At 37.8% G+C, this 22,646-nt stretch overlaps 2 protein-coding genes across 10 annotated transcripts in view; one reads left to right on the top strand and one right to left on the bottom strand.

The window, feature by feature from the left end:
* Nucleotides 1-18,431, bottom strand: part of SLTM (SAFB like transcription modulator) — an 81,683-nt gene extending 63,252 nt beyond the window's left edge. For 4 of the 9 annotated variants that reach the window (XM_060621057.3, XM_060621054.3, XM_060621056.3 and 1 more), the window contains exons 1-5: nt 18,155-18,431; nt 17,101-17,188; nt 5,306-5,391; nt 2,300-2,497; nt 1,373-1,420 (exon numbers count right to left, since the gene is read on the bottom strand). In XM_060621057.3, the coding sequence (XP_060477040.1) occupies nt 1,373-1,420; nt 2,300-2,497; nt 5,306-5,391; nt 17,101-17,188; nt 18,155-18,316 (582 nt within the window). In that variant the 5' untranslated portion in view covers nt 18,317-18,431. The remainder of the gene's footprint in view (nt 1-1,372; nt 1,421-2,299; nt 2,498-5,305; nt 5,392-17,100; nt 17,189-18,154) is intronic. The other 5 variants (XM_060621055.3, XM_060621058.3, XM_060621059.3 and 2 more) reach the window with 3 other exon arrangements.
* Nucleotides 18,432-18,744: 313 nt separating this feature from the next.
* Nucleotides 18,745-22,646, top strand: part of RNF111 (ring finger protein 111) — a 126,695-nt gene continuing 122,793 nt past the window's right edge. Inside the window, exon 1 of the mRNA XM_078448658.2 lies at nt 18,745-19,216. The gene's annotated coding sequence lies outside the window, so the exon portion shown is untranslated. The remainder of the gene's footprint in view (nt 19,217-22,646) is intronic.

The following is a 22,646-nucleotide window of genomic DNA, read 5'->3' as shown; positions in this document are numbered from 1 at the left end:
GGAAGCATGGCCATCTCCAGGCCATAAAGATTTGTGAAGATTTTTAAAAAGGCATCCACTCCTTAAGGTACTTTAATCTGTTAAATTTTTATAACAAATATGTAATCTATGATGTGAATGGGGACCTTAGAAATGATCTCTTTACACAGCTCACAACCTACACAACTCCAGGAGTGGGGCTTGGAGCAAATTAACAAGCTAGTTGCTAAGGAATATGAGGAGCTCAACTCTACCTTTTTGCAAATTAGTTAATCTAGAAAAGGTATTCCCCTAATCTGAGAGTTAATATTCCTCACCTATTCTTTATCACTCAGAAATTAACTTAGTTGGAGACAGTATGGGGGACAAATCTACAGACATGCATAGTCCTATCATTTCCTTCCTGAATATTCCAAATTATCAGACACATTTCTCCCAGAAATGCAGTTTCTCCCCCCACTGCAATAAACGCAGAAAGCCAAAATACAGCCTCACCAGCATTTGTGGTTCAACATCATTTCAAAGGCAATAGAGCTGCAGGAAAGAAGGTGTGACCAGAGGCAATCAGCTAAGCAGTCCACAAGTATGAGCTCCACTTACATACTCTTCTGGCAAATATTACGGTAAGGAAATAACAGTCTCGATCCCTATTTTTTCTTAATCTAGTAAAGAGAGGAAACTCCTATCTCTATTTCAAAGCATACTATTTAAAGAAGGTAGATGAAAAAGGGGTTCTTGAGTACAGATGAGGAAAAAACAAAGGATAAGTTAAAAAGGAAACATTGTAGCAACTGAGCGGTATGTGTTTATAGCCCCTGTAAGTCACGCTTTAAAATATGCACTATCTATATCACATATACCAAAAACAACACGACACACAATAGAAGAGTGGTCATTTTCCACACACACATACACACACACATACCCTGAGTAAATTTCTAGAACAGAGACTTTTATTATTTTTATACTATGCCCATTCTAGGTGTGTTAAATTAACAAAATCTTAATTAAAGCTTTAATAAGGGTATTAGTACTTTTAAATGATTCACTTCATAGCAAATTGCCAGAAAAAAAAAAAAATCAAGGAGAGGTAGACTTCTCAAAAGACTGGTAACCAGAGGTTTTTCAGTTTGTTTCTTTTTTTTTTAACAGAAAGGATGGACTATTTTTATTTTTATTCTGAAAATGGTAAGAACCTTGTTATAATATCTTCCAATCACCTTTGTGGCAACAGAAATTTCAGCTGCCAATTTTAAGTATTTTGTATATACCAGTACTTAAACTGAATTTAAAGCAGTTTTATGAATTAGAGAATTATGAAGTCAAAATAAGATTCCTTTTCCAAGCCCTTCCACCCACAATATCATATTCATAGGACTAAATGTAAACTTACTTGGGCTGTTAGAAAGGTATCATCTTCACCTTCTTGAGCTTCAATTTCCTAAGTAAAAGGGTATACAATAGCTTTGCTTTACAAAATATCTGGGTAACATGAGAATGCTTTTATGCTATACCCAACTATCACTTGCCTTGTATTCTGCACAGTGTCTATGATACCGTCGGTACTAAGTCAATGCTTAATAATTCAGACTACACTTTTTGTTCCAACATAAAAATAATCACACTGATAGAGGATTACAAAAATCTCTTGAGCCCTTCATTTATTTGGCTAAGTAGAATGGAAGTATTCTAAGCATGAATATTAACAGTACTGACTCCTTAATCCATTGGTTTTAAGACACACTAACATACTTCAAAACAAGACAAATGGTCTATTTCAATCAAATACTTTTAAAATTATATGCCTTTAAATTAAACTTGAATTACCCACCATTCATAACCAAAGAAATGCAAATTAATCCTTTGTATCTACTAAAATAGCAAAAGAAAAAATAGCTACCATCCAGTACTGTTGGCAACATCAGAATGAACTGGTACACTCATCCATAATGGGGTAGAAAACAACTTATGTGTAAATGTCCAAATTAAGGGAGTGGCTATTTGACACACAGAAATTAATCTAGTAAGTTACAGTATAGCACACGCATTATGAAATTATGGTAGGTTATATGAAAACATCATGTAGAATAAATAGCAACTAAAGGCATGATAACTACTATATAAAAATATATACAAATGTGGAAGACAAGCAAAAATTTAAAAGGTCATCTTAGGTGGTAGGATTTTGGGTGGTTTATAAATAACTTCAAAATGATATTTTTGAAAATTCTGAAACTTCCACATTGAACTAGAAAAAATACTTTTTATTATTTATTACTTAATTTATCCGTGTCACATTTTTAAAAAACTGGCTAAAGACCTGACTTTCGATGTCCTCTTTTTCTATATCTTCTATTGCTTCTGCCTCTATTAATTCATGAGCTCTCTGGTTCTCTTCTGCAGAAAGTAACTCCTTGGAATGCACATTTTCTTCTTCATTTTCACCAAATTCTTCAGAGTCCTTTAGCTCGTCATTTCCATCTTGTTCATGTGCCTCTTGATTCTCCAATTCACAGTCCTTTTAATGGTAAGAAAATTTGGTACAACTAGAGGCAAAGTAGTGTAGGCTATCCACCAAACCTTTTTGGTAATTTACGTGTCTACATGTTTTAAATTTTACCATACTTTGACTTTATTCCCAAAGTCAAAGTTCAATCATTTTACCTTACTAAATTACTGTGTCTTTAAAAAGAGGGGGTCAAATACCAAAGTTACTGAACCATGCATCTAACTCCCCAAATCTCTCACACTGAGGTACACACTAACTGGATTGCTACTGGAGATGCTTTCAAGTTCCAGTTATTTAATATTTACCAAGTCACATCCCAGGAGTTGTCCTAGAAGATATGACTTCACAGAAATGACTTGATTTCTCCATATGCCAGTTTGATTTAACTTCAAAGACCCTGCAAGTCTTACATATTGTAACAAAATTTATTTCTAATTTATAATAAGGCACCCCAACTGCTACATTCTGCTTTTGAAAAATGCAAATAATTAAATGTATTTATTCTGAAATATATCACTGTGCCACAATCCCAGATAGGCAAGGGAACACAGGTTGGGGTTGTCTCTGTTAAGGAATTCTGTTTGACCTTCAAAGTTTATGGATTCACAATAATTCAATAGAGACAAAGAAAAGTAGCAATCTAGTTAGTTTCCTCTTTAACTGCAGAGAAAGGGTTGAAAGCAATGAACACCCTTCCCCTTTTCCTATTCTTATGGTAAATATAACAGGTTTTAGAAAAGGCTTCTGGGTTAGAAGGGGAAAAGTGCAGTGGCATGACTATCAATCACTCAGAGCTGAACTGCAGTGAGGAAATAGAAATTTCTGAGGGAGATGGGCAAAGAAAAGCAATATGATTGTATTAGAATGTGGAGTGATTGCGAGCAGGATGTTTCTGGGGCAGTAGGTTTCACCAACCTCACAACCTATGAGTGAGGAACATTGGAGACTGAAAATGGGAGTAGATGATTATGTAACAGGGGTAAAGGCAAGAAAAGAAAAGAAAAAAGAAAAGAAATGAGAAGAGAAAAAGAGAAAATAAAAGAGAAGAGAAGAGAAGAGAAGAGAAGAGAAGAGAAAAGAAAAGAAAAGAGAAAAGAAAAGAAAAGAAAAGAAAAAAGAGAATCGACTAAGGGAAATCACCCAGGGGACTTTATTTATTCTGAAATGCCAACATGGACCATTCTCTTCACTTGTAAATGAAAGCAATTACTCTATTATTCATGTCTAGACAATAGGTAATACTTACTTACCACTACTGTATAAATTCTAAAATTTACCAATTCTAAGAAATAAGCATATTCACTTTATTTCAATCGAATACATCATATATGCCGTTACTTCCAAAGTGAAAAAAGAAGTACAAAGAAGGAACTGAAGATTTATTTAAATAGGACTTTTTTTTTAAGCTCTTCTGTTCTTCTAGACATTATGACCAGGTTCACTTAATAACAACACAAAGCTATCCTTTGCAGCACATGAGACAATACTATTATGCTGAATGGACATATCTATCTCCTAACAGTTCAAACAAGTGTGAGATTTTTGTGAACTGAAGAGCTGAAACAGAGATATTTGAAAATTAAAAGTTTTTTACTAAACCACAATGTTTTTCCAGGTTATGGATAGTTTTTACTCAGTCATACACGCACTAGTGAAGATACCTGGAGAAAATAAGAACAAAGAAACAAACCTAAAGGAAGATGTATCACAAGAATAACAGAATACAGAGACTGGAGAGTTCTGAAAGGCTCAAACAAAAGCTAGTTACAGGCATGCAATCATCAATTTTAATGGCTCCTTGGGCAAGTATTTCCTAAAATTATCTGATTTCAAAGTTAAATCCTCACCATGAATTTCTTTCTCTCTGCATACCCTCAAAGTGCAAGGTGCAAAGTGTAGGGCATGTGGTATACTCTGTGGTCTGTGTGTCCCTGTAACGTGGGGAGGGGAGAGAGCTAAGCAGTAGGAAGAGATGGCCAGGTGAATGGACACAAGCTAACTTCACGGTAGAGCACACAGACATCCAGAGATGTTATGACCATATGGACTAACTACACAGAGAACAGAATATATGGGGGTATAAACGTACATAATTTAAGAGGAATTATGGTCATTAAATAATTCCTACAAATGCCACACTACTTAAGACCTAATGATCAGTAAGGAGCAGATCACATTAGTAAACACACACACACACACACACACACACACACACACACACACATGAAAAAAAAAAAAACCCTGTGATTAAAAATAACTTAGTACACAGAACTGCCACAACTCCAGCTAAAACTATATACGTTATTTTTCTGATTGGTCAGTTTTGAAATACATTAATTTTTAGCCAAAAGAAACTGGCTTATTTATCTTTAAAAGGCAAAACACATTTCTTAATTTGATCTTTCCTAAGTAGCAACACATCAGCAATCTTCTCTCCATTTTAAGGACTACTTTAAGCTAGTTTGTATATTTTATACAGAAGCTAAATGCAATGGGAAGATGAAAAATAAATTATCAATACCTTCATTGCAGCACTTTGTCCAGGAACTAACATATCAATTATCCTGTAGCTGTTCCTCTGGCATCTATGTTTGATTTCTACTTAAAGACCTGGACAAAAATTATTTTTAGCCCTATGTCTCATTCAACTAAAGACAGTTATTGTATTTTTCAACTATGATGAGATTGACAATACTACATAGGTCTCTATCTTTATTTTACCTACATACATCTATTATTCAAGTAAACTGCATGAATTCATCATGCAAAATACTACACTCAAAACAAACATCTTAACCTGAGTAATTAACACTTTACCTTGACAAAAGCATCATCTTCCACAGAAGCATCTCCACTCAACTCATCTGCTTCCTGTTTTTTACCTGCGAAAGAAGGAAAATGGGCTAACAACCAGTATTTTATTACTTTAAGAGCAAAAAACATTTGGAAAAGTTTACCCCACAGTATCACTCTCTACTCCCAAATCATCGACCAAACTAATGCGAACTGCTTATAAACCACCTGCTCATAGCTGTCCCAAACAAAAAAGCTTTGAGAATGTCATGCTGTTTCACAAAAACAAACTGCACAAATAATCCTAACATGAACTCTTCATCTTAACTGACTTGATATACGTAATACACTTTCCTTTATGCCACTCAAACTCTCCTCTTCAATTCTCCCATTAAGTAGCAGCACCCTTCAAGACGGTGTTGTGTCTATCACCAGACATCTGATAGTTAAGTTCAAGGCTCATGTCCCCACAAAGCCATCCCTAGTGCTATTCTTCAACAAGCTTTCTCTGCAATAAAATACTCATACTTTAATCTACACCTTACACTCCATCAGTTGATAAAATATGCCTGGTACTCTCAAATACATCTTACTTCACTATTATAGAAAGGAAATTCCTTAAGTACAGGGACTGCTTTTATGCTTGTTTTGTATTTTTCCAAAGGCCTAAATATAAACCAAATATTAAGGCAAGGAGAAACTCCTTCAGACTGAAAACTGCTAATAGCTTCCAGAGAGACTACAGGTCTCCTCCACCCAACTCGCATCTTCAAACTTTACAAATCAGTTGTTGGAACTTTAAAAATGTTTTCCACATTTAAAGAAATACATATTTTCCCCCAAGCCAATGCCAGAAGTTCACATTTTCAGGTTGCTCCATAAAAACCTACTAACACATGCATCAGAAATAGTGTAAAAAAACACAACTGCTGGAACTGTAATATTTAAATTTTTTAAAAATGCATTTATTTTGAAATCTGAATGGATGTTCTTTCCTGAGGTCAACTAATCAACTTTTCCCTTTGCCTAAAACAGGGACTACCATGTACCTATCTTAAGCTTCTGTGACCCCCAGGGTAGAGGGTTAGGGGTAAGGTAGCTGTAAAAAAAGTCAGTGTACCTCCCTTTCCCTAGTCTCCTCAACAGCCCCTATCTTCCATGTACTTCCAATACGAAACCCTCTCCTCAAAGGAGTGATAAAAAAGCAACAAGATTCTGATCCTTCCAGGTATGTGGCAAACAGTATTAAGAGTGGAGGTTTGGGGCGCCTGGGTGGCGCAGTCGGTTAAGCGTCCGACTTCAGCCAGGTCACGATCTCGCGGTCCGTGAGTTCGAGCCCCGCGTCAGGCTCTGGGCTGATGGCTCGGAGCCTGGAGCCTGTTTCCGATTCTGTGTCTCCCTCTCTCTCTGCCCCTCCCCCGTTCATGCTCTGTCTCTCTCTGTCCCAAAAATAAATAAAAAACGTTGAAAAAAAAAAAAAAAAAAAAGAGTGGAGGTTTGGGGGCGCCTGAGTGGCTCAGTCGGTTGAGTGGCCGACCTCAGCTCGGGTCATGAGCAGGCGGTCATGACACTTTGAGCCCCGCTTTCGGCTCTGTGCTGACAGCTCGGAGCCTGGAGCCTGCTTTGGATTCTGTGTCTCCCCCTCTCTGCCCCTCCCCTACTCGTGCTCTGTCTCGCTCTGTCTCTGAAAAATAAAATAAAATGTCAAAAAAAAATTTTTTTGAAGAGTGGAGGTTTCTTTTTGTGCTTCTAACCCACTGAGGTAAAAGAGGGCTAAGAGGGCTTGTCCCTGTCTCTTAAGGACTTGTGTGACTCAAAAGACAAAGTGTGAAGCTTGTGTGCCATTCACTTCCTATTTGCAATGTTGGTGTTTGTATTTTAGGGAAAATAGAAATTAGACATTACTACAAGGGAAGCACCTGGGTGGCTTGGTCAGTGACTCCTGATTTCGGTTCAGGTTATGAACAATGTGAGTGTAGAGTTTCAGGCATGGAGCCTGCTTGGGATTCTCTCTCCCTCTGCCTCTGCCTCTCCCCCAGTCACATGCATGCATGCTCGCTCTCTCTCTCAATAAACATTTAAAAAAATGGAAGTTACTACAAAGGACAACAAAGTCTGCTAGTCAGAAAGCATCTATTAATATATTTAAAAAAAAAAAAATAAGTGAAGATGTTCCTCCCATGGAAAAGAAAATGGTATGAGGTGAGAAAGAGCTCACTACATTCCATCACATCTTGATAAAGTTCCGCAGTACAAAAACCTTGAAGATGCTTCTTTTGGGGAAAAAAAAGCTTTTTAAAAATAGAGGACCACAAAACACACCACCAAGTAATCTACAGAGTAGAGCTTTGGGGGGAACTCCTTCAGAACGTTTGCAAACAGTATTTACTCCTTATGATTATAACCTGCTTTACAATTTACAAAGCATGTGGGAAAAAAAAAAGTTCAATTGATTTTTCTAAGCACCGTATGGTACATGGGGCAGGTAATCACAATATTATGAAAGAGAAAATGAGCCTGAGAGGTTAAGTAGCTTGCCCAAAGCTGGTAAATAGCATTGTCAGAACAGGATGCCAAGGCTTCTCATTTCCAGTCCTAAATTCTTTCCACTACATCTTACTATGACCTACTTAAAAGACATTATCCTAGTAAGGAGTGGTTAATTAACTCAGTTTGAAGATACCATCTTTAAAACGGCAGCCTTCAGCATTATGACAAACTACATATGCTTTGCACATTCTGTGGTGAATTTCACTTGCTTTAGTTTACTTAAAGGAAAACCAAATTACACCACGGCAACAAAAATAACACCAGCAGTCACTATCCCTGCTTATGTGGCTTCCATGGTCCAAGTACCAGGATAAATGTTTTGTATACATTAATGTATTTATTTATCATCATAACTACTCTGAAACTATTATCCCCATTCTATAAAAGAGGAAACTATTGCTGAAAAATTATTCAGATTACAAAGCTAGTGAAGGTAGTGCTTCAATTTAAACCTAGGCCTATATTCCCACTTCTCAAAACCCACAAAGCCATTAGATCTTTGAGTAGCTACAAATGTGCCTATCGTTAATACTATTATCTCTTGTCTTATAAAGAGAGGCTCCCAAAGCCACATCTATAAAATGTTTAAGTCTACTGTATCACATTAAAATGCCGCATGACAAATAGGCAACAAGCAGAGGTACACAAAAGGGCCCAACTTTGCTACCCCGTACTGTTTTAAACAGATCTATCACATGAAAGCACTAGAAATTTAATGTATCAGCTTGTAAACATAAAAACCACAAGGACAAGATTTTCAAACATACAGTGATAAAACCGTAGCAATAATTTGATAGATACACGGTGTTTAAGAAAACTGAAATTTTACCATTTTGGGAAACTGACCTTTAAATTCTTAGACAATATAAGAAAATTCTGGTTGGTGTCTCACAGATGAGCTGACATCATTTTTGTTCTGTATCTTTAGAATGAACAAACTTTACATAAAGACACCTTTGATAATTCCAAAATTTAAAAAAAAACATGAAATTTTACACTCTAGCTTTTGAGTGATTTCATAATTCGTAACTTTGGGCTTACTTTACACATGTTGAATTAGAAACTATACAGTAATTTCTTCCTTACTGAAAAAAGTATCATCCTTTCCTCATATAAAATATAACTCACATTTTAATAAGCTCTGATGATCATCATCCAGCCCAGAACCTAGTACAATGTTATATAATGAGCAGATGTGCTACCTGACTGATAATGGAGTGAATCATACATTGGATGTAACAAGGTCTGGATTGCTATTCAGCTCTCACGGGGACAAAAGGTAAGAGGTGGCAGGCCAGTCAAACTAGAAACATGTGCAAACCCATCCTGTCAGTAAGGCCTATAAATTCGCAACTTCAATGACGCTACAAAGTACCTCTATGAATTCCTAACTTAGGTCACAGATGAGAAGTAACTTAAAAGAAAAACCAAATCCTCCTCAAACTCCAATAAACAACATCACTTTTGGCACTTTTTTGTACAGTCAGTAACCATTTATAGCTCTCTCATTTAAGCCTGTGCTATCAAAACTCCTACAGCAAGTTAATCAACTAATCTTTAATCCTTCAAGGATTCAGGCACGTGCCACAGAAATGGGAACTGGTGCAAAGGAAAGTAGTATGACCAGGATGAGAGCTAACTTAAAGTTTAATGTTATTGAAGCCTAATATTTTTTTTAAGATTTTATTTTTAAGCAATCTCTACACACAATGTAGCGCTGGAACTCACAACGCCAAGATCAAGAGTCCCACACTCCACTGACTGAACCAACCAGGTGCCCGTTTAAAATTAAAAAAAAAAAAAAAAAAAAAAAAAAAAAAAAAAAAAAAAAAAAAAATTAAGTAAGCTCTACATCCAACGTAGGGCTCAAACTCACAACTCCAAGATCAAGAGTCTCATGCTCTACAGACTGAGACAGCCAGTCACCCCTGAAACCTAACTTTAATGCTTTGAGGAACTAAACTAGAAAATTAGTTGAGCAGTAAAGATAGTCTGAATATCAAAATACAAATAGAAGTAAAATTAATTTATCACATCTTAAATTATCCATAGTAGTAACACATGGCTATTTTTGGAATTAGAGAATTTCATATAAAAACACTGCAATATTCTTCGTGTGATTTTAGGGTCTAGGATAAAATGGCAAAGTAAAAATATTTACACCAAAGGAAGATGACGCTAGAAACAGCTCTTTATTTATGCAACATAAATGTTTATAGGTCCACAGATCTTAAATTTTATAATTAAGGATAATTCAGAATTTTCAGATTTTAGAAGAGTACAATGTATATATATACATATATATGTATATATATAATTTATTAATCTAAATTTCCCAGTGGCTTCTGGAACAGGGTCTCCCAACCAATCACAGAAATATTTGTGCAATGAAATACATGCACATTCATGCCAAATAAGATAAATCAAGACTATAAATAAATCAAGGCCTTAAACAGCTTCACTTTTGCCACCAAACTTAAGGAAAAAAACCCAATTTTTAGAACTTTTGTATTTCAGAATTATGAATAAAGGATTCTGGGTCATAAATTGGCTTTCTCCTCCAAAGGCAAAATGGTCATATAAGGATTTGCAATTCTCCTTTTCAAGTTCAGAAACACCTCCAAAAACAAAAACAAAAAACTCCACACAATAAGTAGGTTTAAAGTAATTTTGCCAAAAAACTTTGTGACTTGAGCAACTCTTCCCTATAAACATTTACAAAATATAAAATGTAGAAATGGTTAGTCATAAAATTGCAATTTAAGAGGGGAGGAAATCAGAATATAAGCCAAACTGAACATGAATGTTTCCAGCAACACCCTGTCCCCAATCACATGCAATATTTAAAAATAATCAGACTATGCTTTGTGTTGTTTGCATACAATTGCATACAATGTTTTAACATCTCTTCTATTAGACTAATATTTTAGTAATAAAACTTTTCTAAAAGACCTAATAGCAGCCATCCAATAGGTCATTTTTTATATATTTTTTAATCTGCAGATAATTATTCATTATAAATCCAGAAAACACCAAAGTATGTTATTTATTTTTTTAATGTTTGTTTATTTTTTTTTTAAGTTTTTTTTTTAACGTTTATTCATTTTCGAGAGGCAGAGAGAGACAGAGCATGAGCAGGGGAGGGGCAGAGAGAGAGGGAAACACAGAATCCAAAGCAGGCTCCAGGCTCTGAACCGTCAGCACAGCGCCCGACGCGGGGCTCGAACTCACAGAGTGTGAGATCATGACCTGAGCCGAAGTCGGACGCTCAACCGACTGAGCCACCCAGGCGCCCCATTGTTTATTTATTTTTGAGAGAGACCACATATACACCCACAAATTGGGGGAGGGGTAGGGAGAGGGAGGCAAAGAATCCAAAGCAGGCTCCAGGCTCTGAGCTGTCAGCACAGAGCCCGATGTGGGGCTTGAACTCACAAACTGTGAGATCATGACCTGAGCCAAAGTCGGAAGCTTAACCAAATGAGCCAGCCAGGTGCCCCCAAATATATAGTTTAAAAAATTTGTCAACTTTGTCATCTATAGATAACTAAACTATAAACAAAGACACACACACAAAATGCACACGCGCACAGAGATTTTAAAAGGCAGCAAAAATGTAACTCAATTTTTAATGGGTTACTTATCTATTCTACCAATAAAAATAAAATACTCCTGGCTAACTCTAATTCCTGCTGTCAGAATCAAATAAAATGGTGTGGAGTTTTTTGGAAAATGTAAAGTACACAAAACTGCCAAACAGAAAGAGGTAAAGGAGAATGGTGCCAAGCTTCAAGCTCTAGTCTAGATCAGTCAGCCATTCTTAACTCTGTGTGAGAATCACCTGGGGAACTTTTAGAAAATAATGAAGCCTATGCCCCCAACAGAGCAGCCAAAACCAAATCTCTGAGGAGGCAGGAGCCTGGTATCTGTATTTTTAAAAACTCAAAATGACTCTAACATAGTTCCTAGGACGACTGAGCATAAATAAGCAGCTAGGTAGAATGAAAAGAATGTACGAGGAAGACTACTGTTTTCAGGTTCTCCAGACTAGAGAAAATTTCAATTTTATCTGCCTTTAACAAAACACCATGTATGATGTGAGCCTATTTTAGTTGTTGAAAAAAAAATCCGTAAACATAAATCTATGAGTACATGTACACACACACCTTGGATAAACAAGTAACACCTGTGATAGTTTCAGGGTGGTGGAATTATAGGCAATTTTCACTTTTTAGTACTTCTCCAGATTACTCAATTTTTTTAAATGAACATTACTTCACTTTAATAATCAGGAAAACAATACTGTAAAGCTATATTGCAAACTACTATTCCAGGGTACCAGATCTGCCATAGATGGCTAACTTAGGCTGTGGAATTCAGGATGAGAACAGTTAACTCCTAGAAATGCACAACCTTGAGGCCCTTTTATATGATATATACATGAGAACTATAGTAGAGTCAATTAAATAAACCCATGAATTCTACCCTTACACCCTAAATCATTGTTCAACCTGTTCGTTAAAGTCATTTTGGACGCTACCAACTAGTAATAAATATTTTTTTCCCCTAGTTCCTGGACAACTAATACTTTATTTTCATGAAAGAGGAGTTCACAAAAAAGGAGTTAAAGTCTGAAGCCCTCTGCCCCTAATTTAGAATGCCTAGAAGAGGACTAACTTGGAAGAAGCACACTGTCTTAAAGAACTAGAAAATTCTACCTACCTTGATACACACCATGTTTGACACAATAAAACAGCTGGAAAAAGTACACAAGTGCTTTGATGATAAACATAATCCACCATATAAACTGCGTAAGACAAAATGCAAGTTCTAATGGCGGAGGTAAAAGGTCTGACTTGCGGATGCAAAAATGACATACACAACTTCTAAGCCTGGACAATATTCTAGCAAAAGTTATGAGGAGTTCCAACAGAGCAACAAAGTGGTAAGGAATAAAAGGCTGTTGCAATGATTCATGTGTTCTAAGAGTAAGTACACTTTACATGTCAGTGCTTAAGGGGGAGCCACCACTGCCACTGGGAAAGGTACCTCTCGAAGGGAACACACTATTAATCTCTGACATACATGCTTCCAACAAAGAAACAGACAATTAAAGTAAGTACCAAAATAAGCATTTCTAAAAGCAGTTAAAAAAGCCATCATATGGCTGTCAATATTCATCCAACAAATATTTTCTGAGTATCTATTATATGCCTAGCATTATGATAGGTATACAGAGACTAATGTAAATGAAGACTATGTCCTTACCCTCAGAAAGTTTCTAGCCTAGTGGGTATCCAAAAGGCTATCCTTTTGACAATCCTGTCCCCAAAGCCCTTGTCAATGCCACAGTTCTGATTAGTTTCCTTAACACCCAACAAACTAAGTTTAAAAAAAAAAAAGGCAAGAATTAAAGTACATTAGAATACTGTATTATATTAAATATATTTTATGCAGTTTACTATATCCTTATCAGACATAAATTTCAGAAAGCTTTACACAGTAAACATGTAACTAACTCATTGTCTGTGGTAGTTTCCACACAAAATTAGGCATCAGGTGTTTGGATAAACCTATAACCCAAAATTATACTTGTCTCTACAGGAGGAAAAAGAATCAGATTTCACGTAATAGTTTGAACCTTTACTAAGACTACACGTATTGCAAGTGTGTTTCATCATAAGTACTGCGTTATATACAATTCGTCTGAATACTACACTGATTAACCACATAAAATAACTTCTGCTACAGTACAGAGGTGACTCTAAGGGTTGCAAATCAAAAGGATGCGATATGCCATTGTTAAGTAAAGCAAAAGAAACCTTAAAACTATAATCTCTAAAACAAGTTAATGAAGAGTTAGCGCTACCTGTTTAACTGCTTTCTTAACACACACCCAAATAATAGGACAATAAATTTCCCCGGTAAAGCTTTCTTCTATGTTACTTAGTAAAAAGTTCATAGCAAAGAGAGCTGTATGTAAAAACACTCAGAAGGGAGAATTAGTATAAGCTACAAACTGTTTCACCATATTAACTGCATGCAAACAGATTTTATAAATATTAGAACCAACTATAACATTATCAAAATTTATTACAAGCTTATGCTTGCAATAACTACGTTTTTTAAATACTCTAAAATACAGTTAAGAATACAGATCCCTCTTCCCTCTGTCTAAACACAAACATTTTTAAAAAAATTTTTTAACTTATTCATTTAAAAAAATTTTTGTTAACATTTATTATTGAGAGAGAGAGACAGACAGAGAGAGACAGAGCATGGGAGGGGCAGAGAGAGGGGGAGACACAGAACCTGAAGCAAGCTCCAGGCTCTGAGCTGTCAGCACAGAGCCGGATGCGGGGCTCGAACTCCCAAACTGTGAGATCATAACCTGAGCCGAAGTTGGACGCTCAACAGACTGAGCCATCCAGGCGCCCGGTCATTTATTCATTTTTGAGAAACACAGACAGAGCATGAGTGGGAGATGGGCAGAAAGAGAGGGAGACACAGAATCTAAAGCAGGCTCCAGGCTCTGAGCTGTCAGCACAGAGACCGACGCAGGGCTCGAACTCATGATCCGTGAGACCATGACCAGAGCCAAAGTCGAACGTTTGAGCCACCCAGGTGCCCCTAAGCAGAAACATTATAACATACAAAATTTTTTAAAGAAATAGCGACCCTGCATTTATAACAATAAGCTTAATATTTCACATAATTTTCCAGGTCCATTAAGCTTAATCTCTTGCTTTCTTAACATCATTTGAACTTTTATTTGTTACCTTAAGATGATCATGAGAAATATTTTTTTTCCCTGACAAGCTATTATATGCTGTATCTTGCTGATGTCTACATGACTACCTCTGAGTAATCCCTTCGTTTTCCTTTTCTAATAATCTGTTCTAAAGAATATTTACAATGATTGAGCACCTATGAGCTCTACTCTTCCTTCCTTATACATCTATTTTAATTGAACAGAAAGCATTTTTCTTCTGGCTCCTGGCTATATATAATCATTAAATTTCAGAACTCAAAGAACCTTACAGATGATCTAGTAAAAATTCCAATTTAAAAAAAAAAAAAAAAAAGGAAACACATCACTGAAGGAAGAAAGGTAGTGTGACCAAAATGAAGTTATTTTCAAGCTAGATATTTTTAAGTGAAATACGATTTGGAAAAAAGAACTTAATGCAGTAATTCAGCAATTAGACTGAAAAAATGGCACCACATTAAAACACTTTAATTTCTCAAGTTCTTGGTTTTAAAATTGTTATTGATATTTTTAAGTTTCCATATTTAAATTTCAATTTTTAAAATATTATGTTTAAACTTAATTTAAAATTTAAAATAATCTTATTTATAGGCATCTTTCATTTAATTGCACATTGATTCAAACCAGGTTCTTAGTTTGGGATTTACATTATGTCTTTGTAATTCATAGAATTTTTAGTACAATTATAAATGGAATTTAAGGAGATAAGAGCTATTTATCATGCATGTTCTAGAATGAGTCCCATTAAGTACTCAGTAGTAGCCTGCTACAGACAAAAGATTAAATGTTACAACTTCTAACTAAAGACCCCAAGACACCTGCACAACAGTGTTATGGAAAAATTAAAGTTCAAGTATCCTAATAATCCACATAAAGGAAAAAAAATGAATTGATCATATGTACACACACACACTGTATATAGAAAAAAGAAAAACTTAAAATTTTATACTTCTGAAATTATTTCTAAGGGTTAGATGAATGAAATTCCTAATAACTGAAAAAGAGATACACAGAGAAATTAAAAATAGGTGAGAATGAACAAATCAGATGCAGTTTACTTCAGATGCTAAAATCGATCATCAGCTTGAATAATGTGGAACTATGATTAATACATGGCATCTGTTAAACTATCACAAGGTGCTAAATAAATGACATGAATCAAAATCACTATAAGATATATGGTTAATTCCTGATAAACTTTATTTCCAAAATTTTTATCCTTCATTTTGAAATAGCCGCTGGTTTGTCAGCACACGCTCCTCAGCACAAGTTTCTCTAAACACAGGGAAATGTATCTCTCAAAGTGATACACTGTGTCAGTTACATTAAAAGCCACAGATCTTCAAGATAACTGTGTTATTCCTCTAAACTCCATTTCCACCTGTCATTCCCATCCTACCCAGGAAATACTCCTTAGCCTTTATCAATTTCCTTTGGCACAAAAGGGGAACTCTTGCAAACATATGAAGACTCAAATAGTGAGATGGCGTCAAGATCTATCCAGTCCTAGTACCTACAGATTGCTTAAGATCAAATGTTAAATTATTTCACTCTAGTTACAGTCAATCTGGTTCAAGGCAGATAGAGTGGTATTTGGATCGCTTAAAGCAATAAGGAAAGTGAGATTTTTAAAAATTCTGCAGCTATCCATGACATACTCTACATGGAGCTTGTAAATAGGTACCTGGATCCAGATATCCACATCATGTCCACCCTCTACCACTATCCTTATGGGAGGGTGGCAGAAATTTGTAATTATTCAAATGAAGATTTCAATTACCAGAATATTTTTAAAACACCTAAGTCCCATTTATATCATCAAAGTGTTAATTTAAAACCACTTTTTACCTATTCATTAAATCATATCCTGGAAATATATTGTAGCCTAATTTAAAAGTTATAAAATTAAAATCTTTAACATATCCCTATAATTTAAAACTTTTTTTAAAGCTAATTAATCATGGATTTTTTCCCTACCTTGTTAGTATGATTGGTGAGGTCTTTTTGAATTTCACTGAAAATCAGAAATGTATAATAGCATAAATGGAAATTAAGTTCACCATGTCAAACAAAATACTAAACATAAAGGTTATAAAATTTTAATATATTAGAGAAAACAGCAGGAGTCAAGGTGAAAGATTTGGAAGGAATTCCATCAATACTCTGCCAATTGTGGGGCAAGGTAGACATGTATTAAACTGCATTTTATTCTTCAGGTCTTCACACTATGAAGGAAGAAACATTATGAAACTTGACTTTGTAATTTTTTGGAAGCAATAAAGAACTGGTCTCACTTTCAGGTCAGCTTCAGCCAAATCTTAAGGGCTACAAGTTACCCAGAGCCTGGCAACAGTAACTTTTCTTCCTTGACCCAAGAAGGCAGAGTGCCAGAGGGAAATAGCAAAGAGTAGCACTATATAAACAGGGCAAGTGGCACAAGAGCAGAGGCAAGTTATATAACCAAAATATATTTTAAAATATGTTCATAACTCGTAACAACCTTTGCCTTTGGTTGGTTTCTTGTTTGGAGTATCAGTTGAAACAGTTAATTCAATATTATCTGGATCGCCTCCTTCCTCTTCAATAGCCTACATTAGAAAGAGAAGTTAATATGCTACACAATCTATCTAAACTTATTTTATAAAAACGAAAAAAAATTAGCAAACCTCAAGCCTCAAGACATTAGAATTGCCAGTCATTTCATAAACCGACTTCAAAAAAGAGCAATTAAACTACACGAGTGTGAGAAACTTTCACGGGGAAATACCATTAGGTACCAAAATCACATGGAGTTTTAAATTCTACCGAGTCGAGATAATTAAATATCACATATTATCATACTGAACAAAAGTCTAAACATTCTCAACTGCAGAAAAGTTGCTAGCTATGAAAGTATATAACTAAAAAGAGCTCTCCTAATTTCTATAATGCAGCCTTATTTCTCCTGTACTACCATTCCACCGCTCACTCAAACCAGAAAGATAATCAGGGATGAAAAAGCAGATTACTGCTCTGATGCAAAAACTGAAAACCCAGCGAAAAACAAACCCTCTCTCTGACCCACCCCTCAACTCCCACTACCAATTCCCCCCACAAGATGGGGAGGAAACGGTTGGGCACAATTAAACGGTAACTTCGCAGAAGTCACCAAAGTAACCAGTCCCTCCGAGGCCAAGAAATGCACGCGCTCACTACCGCCAAAGACTGGGGACCGAGCGCCTCCCGGGTCTCCACGATCGCCCTTGGGAGGCCGCGCCGGCCGTCCGCAGCCCTCGCAGCCTGGCGGGGACGTCCCGGAGGAGGCAGGGGCGCGCACGGCTGCGACGGCCGGTCCCGGACGCCTCGCGGGTCCCTCGCAGGCCCAGCCCGGCTTGCGGGGGCGGGGGCGCCGCGGGAGGGTCCTCACCCTCCCCGCGCGCGCGGGCGCCGCCCGGGGCCTCTTCACCGCGCCGCCCCGCGGGTCCCGGCGGCTGCCGGCGGCCGGGGGCTGCGGCGGAAGTGGGGGCTCCGAGGCGCGGCCTAAGCTCCCCTTCCCGGACCTCGCCGGGCCTCACCTGCTTGAGTCGGGAGACGAGTACGGTCTTCACTCCGGTGATGTCTAAGTTCCGCCGCTTCAGCTCGGACTTGAGATCGATGACCCGCAGATCAGTGATCTTTTTACCTTCCGCCTGACCCGAGGCGGCCGAGGCTGCCACAGCACCGGTAGCGGCAGCCATTTTAGAAGAGCAGCGCGCTGCCGAGGCAGCGAGTGGGCTGCAGGGCGGCGGCAGCAGCGCCAACTTCGACCCAGGCCTCAGCGGCCGCCGGCGCCGCGCAGCGCTGCGCACAATGAGCCGCTGGCCCCGCCCCCTGTCCGCCACCCCAGCGCAACCTGCAGCCGCAGCCAGCACCCGGATGACGGGCGCGCGTGCGCACTGGCGCAGGGGACGGCGTCCGGCGCGCTCCTCAGAGCCGGCCGCGGCCACCTGGGCGGCGCGACCCCTTGCGTGGGCAGGGAGGTCAGGCACGTCCAACCGCACCAACGTCCGCTGCGCCGCGGTTCTCCCGCCTCTTCGTTAGCCATTTTCTGGCAGCGTCTGGAGACTTGAGCAACAATAGTGTCAGGCACTTCGCGGCATAGATAGTTCGCGTGTTACTCAACACAGACCGAGGGGCGTGTGCGCGCCCTGAACCTCCTCCAGAGAGATACTTTATCAGACCTGCTGAATAATCGAAAAAAATGGGGCCAGTGTGCACTAAAGAACTAGGCTCCCCGAGTTCCAATCAAAAGACCGGAAAGAAACCGCGGGGCAGTTTTGGAAAATAAAGAACATAGAGGGCTCTGAGGGTGGCCTGGGTGACAGGTCCCACTAACTGGCTCGGGAGGAAACATGCCTTCAGCCCCGGGAGGCTTCGTTTGTTTCAGGGCTGCCCTACTCACTAGAAAATCAGGACAACTTCCCCTCTGCGTTGGCCTCAGGTTACCGTCCTCTCCGGTGGACCTGAGGGCTCAACACCAAAGTGATCACCGAGTGAGGAAGTTAGTTTATAAGTACTCGTGACCATTCTCATACAGTCCCCGCCAAATTGGGGATCCCAAGAGCAATCACCATCTTAGGAGGGACCGGCCTGTACAAGTGAGTACCTCTTTGTAACTTTAGTCAGTGTTTATCATCAAAGTATAAGCAGGTGTGGAATAAAACTGTTCTATACATTCCACACACTGATTATGACGCACAAGGACTTTTACTGGCATTTTCTGGTTTTAAAACTTAAATTGACGAGGTCTGTCTCACTTTATGTTTTTCTCTGGTTGACTAAACAAAAAGGAGAAAAACTGGACATCATAAAATAATACTTGACATTCGGGTAGTTCTTACCAGTCTATAATGCGCTTTGACATGCAACAACCCTCTTAATCCTTCCGAATTCCGCGGGGTGAAATCTATGCGAGGCTTAGGGAGATTAAATGGCTTGTGCATGTTCGCATAGCTGGTATGTGGCCGAACCGGTGCTCAAATCCAGGTCTCCTGATTCCAAGTCCAGTTCTGTCTCTCGTACAGCTTGATTCACAGTCACAGAATTTTAGAACTCAAAGGATCTTTAGAAATCTGGCACAATTCTCAGTTCTCTCTCAATAAAGAGTTTAAGAAAGTTACCTAGGTGCCCACCGCTAATCATTGGCCAAATGGACACTAAACCTAAGATCTCATTCCAGTGTCTTTCCCACTAACCTCCCCTGCTGCCACCTTTTGTGAGTACTTGTACAGAGGGGTTGTACTAAGCAAAAGCTAATGTGATAGTTAAAGTGAATAAGTCTTTAAAAAAATTTTAATAATGAAATTATCTTAAAATGGAGATCTATGCCTTCTGATCTGAGGCACTTGGGAAGGACACATCACCTGCCCAAATGCCAAGAATGTTTAACCTGAATCTCATCGTGACAAAACAATTAGACAGTTGTGGGACATTCAACAAAATAAAAGCTCTAGATTCTTCAAAAAGCAGTATCTTAAAAGTAAAAGTAGGAAATAAGACTAAAGGGATTTGATAAATTTTGTCAGTGATTGTTGTTTGGGTTCTGGATCAAAAAAGCTACTAAATGAACAATTGGGAAATTGGGGACAGTTGGGAAATTTATATAGTAGACTGTGTTATTGTGCCAATATTAAATATCTGGAGTGTTAAATCGTGGGTATGTTGAATGTCTTAGTCCTTAGAAGATACTTGCTGAGGTTCTTAGACGTGAAGAAGTATCTTTCTATCTGCAATTTACTTTCAAATGGTTGCGGGAGAAAACAAATGTAGCGATGTGTTACAAATCACTGAACTCAATGTAGCAAACTGTTAATAATTAGGGAAACAAATATAGCAAAAATGTTAATAATTAGGAAATGTAAATGAAAGGTATAAAGTTGTTAATAGTACACTGTTTAAATTATTTTTATAAGTTTGAAGTTATTTATAGACAATACATAAATCTAATTTTTTGTAATAGAAAATAAAATGGAGGAAAAATATTTTTGCACTTTTAACATATAGAATATTTAATTTTGTCATTAAACGTATGATTTTTGGTTTTTGAAATTACTTTCTAAATAGTTCATCTTTATTTTTTTATGTTTATTTACTTATTTTGAGAGAGAGAGAGAGAGAGAGAGAGAGAGAAAGAGAAAAAGAGAATCCCAAGCAGGCACTGCACTATCAGCGCAGTGCCCAATGTGGAGCTTCAGCTGAGGAACTGTGAAATCATGACCTGGGCCGTAAATCAAGAGTTGGAATTTAACTGACTGAGCCACTTAGGTGCCCCTAAATAATTCACTTTAAATGGATGTTTCTTTAGTATGATGTATTTTTTTTTTCAGTCTTGATCTCTAATGAAATATACTTATATGAAGGAACATGGTGCACTTATTTCTGCATCAAGAACACTACTTAAGGGGCACCTGGGTGGCTCAGTCAGTTGAGCATCCAACTTCATTTTGGCTCAGGTCATCATCTCACAGTTCGTGGAATGGAGCCCTCCATCCAGCTCTGCCCTGACAGCACTGAGCCTGCTTGGGATTCCCTCTCTCCGTCTCTCTCTGCCCCTTACCAGCTCACACTTTCTCTCAAAATAAATAAACATTTAAAAAAAGAAGTAGAAGAACACTACTTAAAAGGTAATAATAACATATTTTATTACCATTTATCGAATTCTTTTGCACTCATTATGGGTTTTGTTTTCATATAAGCTCATCTTTTAAGAAACATCTATTAAGGGGCGCCTGGGTGGCTCAGTCAGTTAAGCGTCCGACTTTGGCTCAGATCACAATCTCATGGTTCATGGGTTCGAGCCCCGCATCGGGCTCTGTGCTGACAGCTCAGAGCCTGGAGCCTGCTTTGGATTCTGTGTCTCCCTTTCTCTCTGACCCTCCCCTGGTCATGCTCTGTCTCTCTGTCTCAAAAATAAATAAACATTAAAAACATTTTAAAAAAGAAATACATATTGAATATTTGCTATCTGCCAAGCATGCCAGACTCTAGGAAGATAATGATTACCTAGTCTCTCTTGTTCACCATTGTATGGGCTCCTAACACAGTGTAGACACTCAGTAATAAATTGCTTGAAGGAAAATAGGTACAGTGCTCTGAGAACCTATTATAGAAAAATTTAACCCTTATAGGGGTAGATAGAATGATTTTATTTTATGGAAGCATAACCTGAGATTCAAAATGTCAATAACTAGTCCAAGAGTGTAGAGTTAGTAAAAGGAAGATTCAGGATGATTTCAAATCCACTCCAATTTTTTTATTATAACATCTTATTTTCCACCAAAGTTTATTTCCATTCCCAAAGAGAATTTTCTTCCTTCCTCCTAATGCTAAGCTCCAATTATTACTGTTCATTCTGTTTTTTTGTTGTTTTGTTTTGTTTGTTTCTTTGTGGAGAGAACTTAGTCTCTGCTTATCATCCTCCTGGCCAATATCATTTTTTTTTTACCCTCACTTTCAAGTAGGCTTTAAAATCTTTCTCATCTTGAAATATCTTTGCTTGGGGCGCCTGGGTGGCTCAGTCGGTTGGGCGTCCGACTTCAGCTCAGGTCATGATCTCGCGGTCCGTGAGTTCGAGCCCCGCATCAGGCTCTGTGCTGACAGCTCGGAGCCTGGAGCCTGCTTCCGATTCTGTGTCTCCCTCTCTCTGGCCATCCCCCACTCACGCTTTGTCTCACTCTTTCTCTCAGAAATAAATAAGCATTAAAAAAAATATATCTTTGCTTGACCGAGATATTTAGTGTTGACAGCTGTTGAATTGTTGCTGTGTCCTTCTCTTAATGGAAAGTGTATAGCTTCTGGTAATGACAGAAGAGGTAAGTCAGATAAATACCCCCTCTGAAAATAACAAAAATGCTTGACAAAATATAAAGTTCAAATCTTCTATTTTCTTACTGACTTTCTGTCTCTTGTTACATTAATTATTGTGAGAGATGTGTTAAGAATTTCACAAGATATTATATAATGAGTCACTCTTTACAACCCCAGTGCAGCTTTCTGCCCATGGGCCCTGTCTCATGGTTTAATAAAATC

The sequence above is a fragment of the Panthera onca genome, chromosome B3, assembly GCF_046562875.1.
Source record: "Panthera onca isolate mPanOnc1 chromosome B3, mPanOnc1 haplotype 2, whole genome shotgun sequence".
NCBI lineage: Eukaryota > Metazoa > Chordata > Mammalia > Carnivora > Felidae > Panthera > Panthera onca.
Note: the sequence above shows the minus strand (reverse complement) of the source record. Positions and strands in the feature narration are given on the sequence as shown.